The 12932-nt window shown below is 37.6% G+C and overlaps 1 protein-coding gene across 4 annotated transcripts in view; it reads right to left on the bottom strand.

Annotated features, from left to right (window-relative positions):
- USP24 (ubiquitin specific peptidase 24) overlaps positions 1-12932 on the bottom strand; it is a 148363-nt gene that overhangs the window by 23816 nt on the left and 111615 nt on the right. For all 4 annotated transcript variants that reach the window (XM_055235279.2, XM_055235280.2, XM_063613890.1 and 1 more), the window contains exons 43-54: positions 11326-11445; positions 10565-10690; positions 9498-9596; positions 8230-8312; positions 7698-7839; positions 7355-7474; positions 6714-6934; positions 6265-6389; positions 5026-5167; positions 3711-3861; positions 2604-2699; positions 1811-1914 (exon numbers count right to left, since the gene is read on the bottom strand). In XM_055235279.2, coding sequence (XP_055091254.1) covers positions 1811-1914; positions 2604-2699; positions 3711-3861; positions 5026-5167; positions 6265-6389; positions 6714-6934; positions 7355-7474; positions 7698-7839; positions 8230-8312; positions 9498-9596; positions 10565-10690; positions 11326-11445 — 1529 coding nt within the window. The remainder of the gene's footprint in view (positions 1-1810; positions 1915-2603; positions 2700-3710; positions 3862-5025; positions 5168-6264; positions 6390-6713; positions 6935-7354; positions 7475-7697; positions 7840-8229; positions 8313-9497; positions 9597-10564; positions 10691-11325; positions 11446-12932) is intronic.

The raw sequence follows: 12932 nt of genomic DNA, 5'->3' as shown, positions 1-12932 counted from the left end.
AATATTCAGGCAGAAAAAAGGTATAATGACTATTCTACCCATGCCCTCATAACACCTCCCTTACGTCCCCCAATGTCCCAAAATGATCATTGTGTAAAATGGCCATATAAACAAAATAGAAATAGTGTGCAATGTGTAAAGAGCATGAACAAATTTCACAAACAAAAGTGACCAAGTGTCCTTAGTTAATCCTATGCCAGACATTAAAAGAAAGGAATACATTATTTTTTCTTTTTCAAATAATAAAGGCTGAGATCACTTAATACATCTTTGATTATTATACATAAAAATGAAGTTGTCACTACATATTTTTTCTGAAGAGTTTCTTGACTGCAAAATCTGTCCAAAAACCTCTCCATACTTGGAGAAGCTCACTTTGCTAGTGAGCGGGAAAAGACTGGGAACTTAAGGGTCTTTTAACTCTAACTGGTCTCCTCACCCTGGGTCTCCCCTTACTCTAGGTATATTCTACAAACCACTGCTCAATACTCTTCATTCTTCACTCATTTATTCACAGAACAACGACTTATCCAGAAGCTATAATGTGCAGGCACCTTACCAGGTGCCGAAGATAAAAACCAATGACAAGGCCAGGCACAGTGGCTCATGCCTGTAATCTCTGCACTTTGGGAGGCCAAGGCAGGCGAATCACCTGAGGTTGGGAGTTCAAGAGTAGTTCGGCCAACACGGCAAAACCCCGTCTCTACTAAAACTACAAAAATTAGTCGGGTGTGGTGGCGCACGCCTGTAATCCCAGCTACTTGGGAGGCTGAGATAGAAGAATCGCTTGAATCCGGGACGCAGAGGTTGCAGTGAGTCGAGATTGCGCCACTGCACTCCAGTCTGGGCAACAGAGTGAGACTCCGCCTCAAAAAACCAAAAAAACCCATAAAACCAATGAATAAGATACAGTCAATGTCTATAAAGTTTCTAAGGCAGAGGTCCCCAACCCCTGGGCCACGGACTAGTACTGGTCTGGGACCTGCTAGGAACAGGGCCACACAGCAGGAGGTAAGTGATGTGCCAGTGAGCATTACAGCCTGAGCTCCACTTCCTGTCAGATCAGTGGCAGCATTAGATTCTCACAGGAGCATGAACCCTATTGTGAACTGCACATGTGAGGGATCTAGGCTGTGCATTCCCTATGAGAATCTAATTGTCCCCCCAACCCTCCCTTTTGTGGAAAAATTGTCTTCCACGAAACCAGTCCCTGTTGCTAAAAATATTGGAGACTGTTGTTCTAAGGCATTAGTCTGTTCAAAAACTTCCTGTTCAAAAACCTTTCATGATCTCCCACCAAACACAGCCCAAACTCCCTGCTCTGGTACTAAGGGCACTTGGTGAGTTCTAAACCCAACATTCAGCCTCAGCTCCAGGAATCTCTCACACGTCCTACTAAAACACAATTAGTCACTCATGGTTCCCCAGGCCAAGTCTTGTCTGTTACTCAGGCTTTCCTTTCTGCCTAAAATGAGCCCTCCGTGTTTCTCTGTTTTGCCTTTTGAAACCCTCTGAGAACATCAGTGTCTTAAAGCCTACTCTAATCTCCTTATCTGGATATGATTTTGCCCAATTCCAAGACGTACGGAATTTATGCCTTGGTATAAATTCTCTTTTTAGGTATTTCTCTTTTGTTTGATCTATTCTTTCCATTAGATTAGAAGTTTCTAAAAGCTAGAGACCATGTCTTAGTCCTCTGAATAAAATTAGGTAGCTACTTTCACAATATTTTAAAATTATAAATTCAACTTCAATTGAATTCACCAGTGCCCTCTGTCACACCAGATTATCAAAACATATCACTTCTCACCTGAGTTTCTTCTTTGTCCGTAGATAAGTTTGAAAAAGGAATTGAATAGCAAGCTGTAAGCTCACCTTTGCCATGCAAGGATAATATGGATGCTTTAATTTAGTCTAAGAGAGGGGAACATGAAAGAGGATATTTTTCACCGAAGTTTTATAGATTATTACACATTGTTATGAACTAAATTATGATACACACAATATATATGAATATGATATACACACATGATAAAGTTAAATACTAATAAGAATCTTGCCAGTTCATTATAAAAAAGTTCCATTTAAATTTTAAAAAAGGTTAAGAAAAGACATCTTCTTCATTTCTTTTATGAAATCCTCTCAGAATAGTTGTTAGACCACAGGATGTTATCAAGAGACTAAGAATGTTGTTTTCCCTTATTGGCAAATTATAATCATGGTACTCAAGGAAAAGTAGTTGAAAGTTAATCTTTAGTCTTGTAATATTTTATTACAAATTAGGAATCTCCACAAAGCCCAGTATCCATTGACATGAGCCCACAGTTATAGCTATTCTAAGATTCTCTTTTACAAATCTAAACAAGGGCACTTTAGAAAGCCGGTATGTGGGAAACTCACATCTCCCCACCATCTACATTATACATTCAGAATGCTGCCTGCATTTTAATATTACCCAATACGGGCTACATTTACGGGAAAACCTTTTTGCGTCTAATCTGAATGCTAACTACTGAGATTGAGGATGAATCACTGAATGCTTTAGCTAAAACATATTTAATTGTAACCCTTTCTTATTTCTAACAATCCAATTAGTTACTTACAGCATTCAACGAAGCTAAAGACAAAACAAAACTGAAATAATCACTACTGTACACATCTCTATTCTTCATAAACTTGAGGTTCTCATCTCTCACCATCTACAAAAGAAGATTAATAATTATTTTTATGAAATGGAAAAATATTCAATATGTGAAGGAAATTTCTAATGATAGGTAAAAATATAGGTAAAAAGCACTTATAAAAAGTGAATTATAATTTATAATTCCCCTTTCTCAAGTTTTGAACTTTTAAAAGAGGAGAGAGAAAACCTTCCTTTGACATGTAAGATGTTATACGAACTATTATTCATTAAACCATACCCTTTTGGGAAATTCAGGTAAATTGCCATGTGAAGGACAAATGAATTCTAACTTGGTATTTTAGGTAGACGGGGACGAACAGAGCTCTCCCAAGCACAACCAACTCCATGCTTCCTTTGTGTCAGATGGCTTAATTCTCTTTCTTTCTTAATGTAAGACTTGATATTTTTCTCAAATTCTCTTGTTCTAGCTACTGAGCTTTTGATTAGTGTATAAAGTCTGGACTGAGTAGACAGTTCTGAATTTAGATCCTTGCCCTGTGACACTGGCACATACTTCTTCTTTTCTGAACCTGTTTTTCCATCCAAAAAATGAGAATAAAACCTGATACTGCACAATAATCTTTTACAAATTAAAGATTTGCTTAAAGCACGTAGCACATAGTAGGTGTTCAATAAATAATGGCCAATCATTCTTATTGGTCCTACTCAAAGGTTATGAACCTTAACTTGTTTTTCTCTCCAGACAAAATAAGTTTATTTCGGCAACACGATTTCTTTACTGCCCACTCCCCACAACTCTGTTTATTTGTGACATCTCACACTCACACAGGTCAGTGATTGTGCCTGCCAATCCTGAGTGTGTATTCATACTTGTGTTCTTAGCACTCTATGGCTCTAGCTCTATGGCCCCCACTGTGGCATGGCATAAAAGGTTCATGAGACAAGTGTGTAAGATGATGTAGCACCAGTGGTACGACTAATCCAGCAGGAGTACTTCTGGACCTACTGGATACATTTTGATGTCCACGTGGATATTCCCCCTTAGAATTTTTTATATGGTTCTTACCTGGTATATTCGAGCAGGCATTTTCTCCACAAACAGTCCTTTCTTCTCGCCTTTTTTAACCAGCTTGGTAAGAATAGACAGCCGGTCATTGTTAGGCCTGTGGGGCCGAGGAGATGACTGAGGTGAAATTTCTGGTGAAGATGGAGCTGACCTAAGAGACAGAATCAGAAAACTCTGTCTAGTATAAAGTGGCTATTTTTTCAGTAGATACTAAGACGCCAAATTCACATAAACAGGGTATTAGACTATTTGATTATTATACATGTATCAAAACATAAAACTGTACCACATGAATATATACAATCATAATGTATCAATTAAGAAATTAAAAATGCAACACTTTCTAATTAGTTGGGAGAACTGATTGACATTATAGAAGATAAAATAGTGCAGGGCAAATTTAACACAAATTTTTACTTAAGTGGCATATGAGATTTAACATTTAGTAAGCACAAAATGAATTCTTCCTACATATTATTGTGAGGTATTTTTCCCAGCCATTAAAAAGCAGTGAAATAAACTTATCTTAGAGCCACACATCAAAGTCTTGTAAGAACAAAGTATTGAACCAAGTTTTCAAATTTAATAAAACACATATAGTCATATTTCTCACATGAAAAAGTAAACACTTTCCTGACCCAATATATGAAAAGGCAAATTCACTGACGACAGGACCTTTAAAAAACGACAACATTCTGACAGTGTTGGCATAGTACTATGCTTTGGACAAAAAGTGTATTCAACAAATGCTGCTAATATTAAAAAAAAAAAAAAAAAGTCCAGGTGTGGTGACTTATGCCTATAATCCCAGCACTTTGGGAGGCCTAGGTGGGAGGATTGCTTGAGCCCAGGAGTTCCAGACCAGCCTGGGCAACATTGGGAGAACTCATCTTTACAAAAAACAGACAAACCAAATATCTGGGCCTGGTGCCCCTCGCCTGTGGTCCCAGCTATTCAGGAGGCTGAGGTGGAAGGTTCGCTTCAGCCTGGGAGGTCGAGGCGGCACTGAGCTATGATCATGCCACTGCATTCCAGCCTGGGTGACAGAGTGAGACCACTCTGTCTCAAAAAAACAAAAAACAAAACACTTCAATTTTAGAATGAAATAACTTACGTGCATGTTTCTAAATATGTAACAACTTCTTGCCAAGAAAATAACCAGGAAGCAATAAGGGATTTATTTTCTTTTTGGAATTCTTTTTAGAATTTCTCTCCAGCTTAGCTAATTATCTTTAAAATCTCAAGTAGTACATTGTCACAGACCACATCATCACCACAGAAATCACACAGCAAATTAGATGGAAGAGACACTTACAGAGAGAGATCCTCAGCTTCCTGCCGTACAACACTGACTCGACTTTTCTTTGGTAATACTGGGGAGTTCTGATCAGACACCCTTTGGTAGAAAAGCATATAGGCATTCCAGTATCTTCGGCGCACATCAGTGTATGGGTTTGCTTTATAACAAGACATTAAGAAAGACATCTGTAAATAAAAGTTTTTCTTGTCTTGACAATCTAAAACAAAGGGCCCATTATTCCAGCAAGTAGTTAACTACTTCCTAAATTTGTAAAATGCAAAGTATAAGTGAAATGTGAATGTCTTTAGAGTACTGCTTAGCATGGAAGTCAGGATACTTCAGTTCTGGGCCTAAGCTGGATCTCTCACTTGGAAGTGATATAGGCAGGGGCAAGGAATAAGGGAGCAGTATGGTATTGGAGTATGAGAAAGAAGGTAAGTATCCTAGGGAGGTCTAAATGTAAGCAAATAGCAAGTGACATTTAAAAATATGTTCTGTGGCACAAGATGGGATAACTGGCCTCACTTAATCATTTCTGCCAAGATCGGCCAAAATCTAGGTAAATTCTGACAATACTATATCCAACTCTTAAAGGTTACCACCATAAGATGTATAACTATAATGGCATGGTATCAAAATCTAATACAGTGAATCCAATACAGCTAAAAATTTAGAAATACCACTAGATTTCAAAATCAGGTTTCTGAAATGCTAAGGTCTCCGCCAAAATAGCTTTTTATCAAATAGCAAGTTCTGATTCGGTTGTACTTCTCCTCATACTCTTTCTTCCTGGGAGTGGGGGTTGTGGAGGGAAAGACTGCTTTGCCACACTGCATAATAAATATGGTTTTAAAAACACAGGTGCTAGAAATGTCTTCTCTAATTAGTCACACCTCTATATAAGTGAAAAGGAAATCTGAAAATTTTAATGGATAACTACTTCCAAAACTATTTTTAAGGTTCATTTTCAGTATTCATTAGTTTCTCTTTGATGCTCATTTCATCCTTTTAACTTACTCCCAGCTCCCCTACCTATCCTTCAAGGTAGTTGTAAGAAATTATTTAAAAACAATTTTACAAACAGCTTGAACATTTTCACTTTGGTTATTAAAGAGCTTGCTCATGGTTCTATTGCTAGAATAGTAGTACAATAAAAATAACAAAATCTGTTATGTTTTTATATAAAGAATACTATTAATTTTTATAGAAAACTATAAAAAAACTAATGGAAAATATCCATTTGTAAATACTTACTTTGATCATAAACTTTTGGTCTATATTCTCCTCCAAAGCATTCATACTCCAGGGTCTCATCATTTAGGTCAAATTCTTCTATAACTGTGTCATTAAATTTATACCACTTTCCTTTTCCACACCCTCTAGAGCCCAGAGATCAAACATTATAAGGTTAAAAAAAATCAACCTCCTCATCCTTAGCATTGATCTCTATGTATTGTCTACAAATAAAGCAGGTGATTACCATTTGAAAATATCTAAGAAATATGTAGCAACAATTATGTCAATTTCTAAAACAACTTTTCAAATTGAAGGGGTAAAACCAGTTGCACTAAGCTTTAAAACTTCAAAATGAAACACAGTCAAGAACAATGCCAGTGTCTCTGCACCACAGCGGTGAGTATGGATGAAAACGGAGAGCAGGGGTGGGCAGAAAGTGAGTAAGTGCTGCCTCAGGAAACCCTTACCGCCTGTCCTTAATGAAGGAATAGTAGTGGCCTGCGTGTGCCTGCCCACTGTGTACGATGACACCGACAAGTTCATAGTTTTCTGTGAGGGCAACCTTTTTTCGTGGGGATCCTCCACCTCCCTGATCCATACTTCGCCCATTTTCCCCAACTTCAGAAGAAGAATCTTGGCGAGCCATTCCTGAAACTGTGTAAGGCTCCATGTTTAGCATCCAGGGAAACTACGTAAAAGCAAAAAGACCATATTAACGTTGATTACTAACATATACAGCAGTACCCAGTTAAGTGAGATCCAAATAAGAGGATGTGTTTTCCTAGTTTAAGCTAGGAACACCTACCTCTCCAGTTCAAGTATAAAATCTCAGAAATGCTAAGTCTGGGAACGTCTAAAGTAGCCTCTGGTTTGAGCCCTAAGGAAGGTATTTTCCTTCATAGTCATCACTAGGATGCCTTCTAGAAATGAGGGCTACTGTTTCCAGATCTGCCTATTCCAGTAGCAGCAGCTGCCTAAGATAAGGGGCTCTTCATAATGCTGAGACTACAGCTTTAACATGGTAGACGGAATACGAAAATAGAAAAAGGAAAAAAAAGAAGTGAGGAAATGAATGGTTGTGAAAAATTTCAGGAATTAAAAAAGTTACCCTTATTTGTTCATCATATTTAATGGAGCGTCCGCTTTCCCAGTCAAATCCAAATCTCATTAGGTGAATTACCAAGACGCTAGGTAAAGATTTAATACAGGTCCTTTTCACTGTTATTCTCTAAAAACAAAAAGGAAAAAGAGCAAATATGAATGATCTCCATGGAGAAAATAAAACAGCACAGTAATTAATGCGAAGGCCTTTCTGATCCATGTGAAAACAAGTAATGACACAATCTAATGGAAATAACAGTAGGAGCTTAATACTGATTTCACATAAAGCAAAGACACACTGTGCAAATAACAAATTAATCTTGTTTTTTTAAAAAGGGCAAACATAATACCTTTTCTTTACACTTTTCACAGTAGTATGCATTACTTCCCTCTAGAACTTCTCCTCTAACAAATTGGTCCAAAGAAATTTCCAAACTCTGACAAGAAGTCACTCCTAGATTGAGAGCCATGAAAGCTTCTTCACGCTCATATCTGATTAGGAAATAACAGAAAACCCACAATCAACAACGGAATTTAAAACTCTTCAATTATCATAATACCTAAGCTTGAACACAGAACTACATTTTTAATCTGGGAGTCCCTCAATATTTTAAAAGTCTATTACTAAGTTAAAATGCCACTTTGTGACAATTTAGAATTGCTTAAAATTATGAACTTCAATGAATATTTTCTTAAGCCCACAAAGAAATTTTTTCTACTTCTGGAAGTAGAAAACAAAGAAATTTAAGTCACTAAATACTTATAGATCTATTGAGAGGGAGAGAGTTCTAAGTCTCTTAACAAATGCAAAATTCACAACATACTAGACAAATCACTTCAAAAGGATGATCATTTTTCTGTGTCAGTGCTATCTTCACTCACCTGTGAGGACAGTCTTTACAGATCTTCTGATCAGAGTAGATGCCCTGAAATGTATTCTTAAAAATTTGGTCTCTCCCCATTTTCTGTTGGAATGAAGTTACAATTTTAAGTTATGCCTCCTGAACTTATGAGTATACAGAATTTTATTAACACATTGCAATTTAAGGACCAAAACAAAACGCGTCATTCTGGTAGTGTCAGCTGCGATGAAGGGAGGCTAAACCCATCAGAGTGATGCAGACGATCAGAAGAGGAGGAGGAGGAGGGATGGGTCAGGTAGAGCTGATGACAAGAGAGTGTTCTCCAGAGTGATTCCGAATCCTTCTCCCTGTGCTACAAGGACCAAGTTAGGGGCAACTCTAGGCAATCTTTTCTTTTTTCTTGTGGATAGAATGCCATCAATTTGCAAGTTACTTTTAAAAATGGAAGAATTGTGCCTACTGATGAGAGGCCAATGCTGGCAGTGACAGCGGGATCTGAGAGGGCAATACCATTTAGGAAGTCTGCCACATGGCTTACATGGTAGAGGTAGAGAGCTTTGGGTTTCAACAGCACCACGAGTAACTTTTTAATCTGGCTCCTTTCTCCCCTTTGCCAGAGCATTCTCTGTTCTGCACAGGGCCGTCAGCTCACCAGTGACTGCAGCACTCTTCTGAGGCCAGATTATTTCAGTAGACACAGAAAGAATATGTAGGTAGGAATGGTTATTATTATGTAGTAGAGATTAAGAGTTACATACTTTATTGAGCGTTAGATGAATTAAGAAAATATACAATTCTAGGCCAGGCACGGTACCTCACGCCTGTAATCCCAGCACTTTGGGAGACTGAGGTGGGTGAATCATTGGAGGCCAGGAGTTTGAGACCAGTCTGGCCAACATGGTGAAACCCAATCTCTGCCAAAAAATACAAAAATTAGCCGGGCGTGGTGGTGCACACCTGTGATCCCAGCTACTCGGGAGGCTGAGGTGAAGAATCTCTTGTACCTGGAAGGTAGAAGTTGCAGTGAGCTGAGATTGTGCCACTGCACTCCACTCTGGGTGACACAGCGAGACTCTGTCTCAAAAAAAAGAAAAGAAAAAAGAGAGAAAATATACAATTCTATTGAACTGTGTTATGTTTTGATGTTTAAACACAGAATGCATTATAGTTCTTATGTTAATCAATTTCTGATTTGTCAGTTTCATAGTAACCCCAAATTCTAAGACACTATTCTCATACTATAATTACAGTTTGAGGGAGTTAGAGGGAAAGTAAAACTTTTATTACCTTGAGATATTCATCCATCTGATCAATGAGACTAGTAAAGAATTCATATGCATCCTGCTGTTCTCTCACATAAAGTTCTTTATTCCACATCTTGAAAATCTATATAACAAAAATTAAATGTTTTTAAAAGAAAAGTAGCAATTTCTGAATGTGGCAGAAAGGGAACATGAAAAAGCACTTACATGCTTCTAAAAACCAGGTTCCCTGTTAGGATGTGGACATTTCTAGTGAAGTGAGACTAGCTTGTATTCAGCCATCCACCCTTTTTCCTAGTCCCCCTACAATCATAACAAGTCTCTGAAATCAGAAGTGGGTACCAGGTAAGATCTAGGCCATGGAACAGAGAATTTCTCTCTTAGAAACTGATCAACCTATGGGGAAAAACACAAGGTGATCCTCCAATACGTGAAACACTGTAAAGCAATGTTTAAAAATAGTGTTCTTGGCTGGGTGTGGTGTCTCACGCCTGTAATCCCAGCACTCTGGGAGGCCGAGGCGGGCGGATCACCTGAGGTTGGGAGTTCAATACCAGCCTGACCAACGCGGAGAAACCCCATCTCTACTAAAAATACAAAATTAGCCGGGCATGGGGGTGCATGCCTGTAATTCCAGCCACTTGGGAGGCTGAGGCAGGAGAATCGCTTGAACCCAGGAGGTGGAGGTTGCGGTGAGCCAAGATCGTGCCATTCCACTCCAGCCTGGGCAACAAGAGCGAAACTCCGTCTCAAAAAAAAAAAAGTGTTCTTTATTTAAAGACATTAGTGAAATTGGCACAGGGTCATGGGAACGATATGAACAAATATTTCAAAGAGCTAAAATAAGAATCATGAAAAATATTCAAAATAATTAAGATGAGCAAATTCCTAGGAATTGAATGACTATTCTCAATATTCTAATGATTTGAAACCAAGTACCAATTTCAACAATGGTATACCAAATCCTTTTACAGTTTCTTGGCAAGAGATTAAAGTTAATAAAAACAAAAAACCATTACCATTAGAGAAAGAATGTAGCCAAACTCCAAATATTTAACATCTTTAAATCTCAAGAGTTACTGGGTGAAATACCTTCCAAAAATTCTCAGGTACATAATACTGCAGCTTGCTTTCCATTAAATGCCCAAAGAGAGACTGCACTTGGTAAAACACGCTATCATCTGGATTGTCTGTGTCATCATCCACTGAAAGTAATGACTGCACAGAAAAGAAACATATCAAGCTTGAAATATTTAAAATGCTTCACAGGAAACTCTGACATATGTACATGTTAGTACTCACATTGCTTTTTTAGAATGTTATGTATGTTTGGACATGGCTCTAATGCTGCAGATATTTAACTTTAATAATTCCTAGCTGGTGTAATTATGAACAAATCATGTCCTTAAGCTCTGATTATGAAAAACTGGTCTAGTAATACCAGGATCTCTACAGGAAATAAGCATAGCCCAGTACCCATGGAATACTTTCAAAACCACTGACTACTATAAGCTACTACCATATTATTGTAAAGTGCTCATGGTAGACCCTATATATTTCTAAAATACTAAAACTGTCAGTAACTTTATGGAATATAATTTAAGAACAACTTTGGAGTTCAAAAATCACATTAGGTCAAGACCATCTGTAATACAAGCAGCTTATTACAACAGCAGCTTTATAGAAATGTGTGATTATACACAACATATCTTTACACATTTCAGGAGCTACTAAAGAATCGCAAGTTATGTCTCGTTTTAGGAAATCCCAAAAGCAATAAAAAACTATAAAACAATTTTCAAGTAACGCACGTATTATCTATCACACCAAAAAGGACAGAAAAAGGACATCACCTCAGGGAGCCCAGGTTGCATATACAGCTGCTGGAAGACTGCATTCATATAACAAGTTGCACCACCATTCCTCAGCCCCACAAACCCTGAACTGGACCTGCTATCCACTGGGGGAAGGTACTGGAAAAGAGAGGAATAGAAACAGCAGAGGAGGAGAATGAGCATCTCTGCCACAGACACATTTACACTATAGCTATGTGGGAGATATATTCACAGATTTACCCATCCACCATGTTATGAAAGCTATGCTGGCAAAACCTTTGTTCATGAAGTACTTCTGCAGATGCTGATATAATTATCAAATACTGCTATCTCAATGTTGCTTTTTCATTCATAAAATACCTGGCAGATAGGTGTATATTTGTTTATTTATGTAGTTACTTGATTATCATTCAACATATATTGATTAAATACCCTTCTATATGCCAGGCACTGTGCATGGGATATAAGAGAGAACAGAAACGTGCATGGCCCCTGATCTCAAGGCGCTTACAGTCTATTAGGGTAAAGAGGCATAATCAAGCAAATGTCCTACTATATATTCACGAATTAAGGTAGTACTCTGAAAAAAAGGAATGTGAGTCTCGGAAGTGATTACCATGAAGGATCCTGACCAATCTGGATGGCAAAAAAAGGCTCATATTGTAATTCCTTTTAGAGAAGGTAACATTCTTCTATTAAACTTCTTCCAGTAAACATATAATTAAATAGTGACTATCCTACCATTTTACTTCCAGTTGTTTTGAAATAACATAGACCCCAGTACAGAGCTTTTCTGGATAGAAATGATCCAGAAAAAGCATAGTGGATCAAGTTCAACATGGCACTTCTCCAAGTGGAAAAGGATACTGTAATTTTACACTTTGAAATGCTATTACAGCAAGATCTTGGTTCTCATGCCATGACCAGAATCATGTTATCTGCACATATCAAGTATCTGCATCCATGTAATAACCAACTAGCAGACAAAAATGTGTAGGTCTTCTAGATCTCAAGGAATTGCTAAGTATTACCTACTCTTCATTAACATCAGACATATACTTAGAGCAGGATTATTTCTAAGACCTAATTAACACCGAAATTTATTTGTAGTCCAAAGCATAGATTTAAAAAAAAACTGGTTTAAAACAGTGCTAAAAATATAAATATTTATCTAACACAGATATTGCCTCCATTATGCTGATATAATTTTTGATGTAAGGAAAAATATAAAAAGTTCATTTAAATCTGATGAAATAAATGCACATAAAGTAACACATAACATAACCTATAAACTAAAGCATTATAAACCATTTTGATCAATCAAAACCATTTCCAACTTATGAGAGCCCACATTTCTAAGTCTTTGCCAAGTGCTACTCCCTCTAGTTAGGACATCTGTCCCCACTTCCTTTCCTACCTAACTTCTATGTTCTGTAACACTTAACTCAGGCATCCAAAGGGTAAGTCTGACTTTCTGTGATGTTAGAGAACACAAATGGCAGCTTTGAAAACATCTTCCCATTTCTGGTCTGTATTCCAGTGGACCTGCAATATACTTCCCTCTCACAGATCCCAACATACACTAAGCTATTTCATGTCTCCACAGCTTTGTTCATATTCTTCTC

The sequence above is a fragment of the Symphalangus syndactylus genome, chromosome 19, assembly GCF_028878055.3.
Source record: "Symphalangus syndactylus isolate Jambi chromosome 19, NHGRI_mSymSyn1-v2.1_pri, whole genome shotgun sequence".
In the NCBI taxonomy this organism is placed as follows: domain Eukaryota; kingdom Metazoa; phylum Chordata; class Mammalia; order Primates; family Hylobatidae; genus Symphalangus; species Symphalangus syndactylus.
Note: the sequence above shows the minus strand (reverse complement) of the source record. Positions and strands in the feature narration are given on the sequence as shown.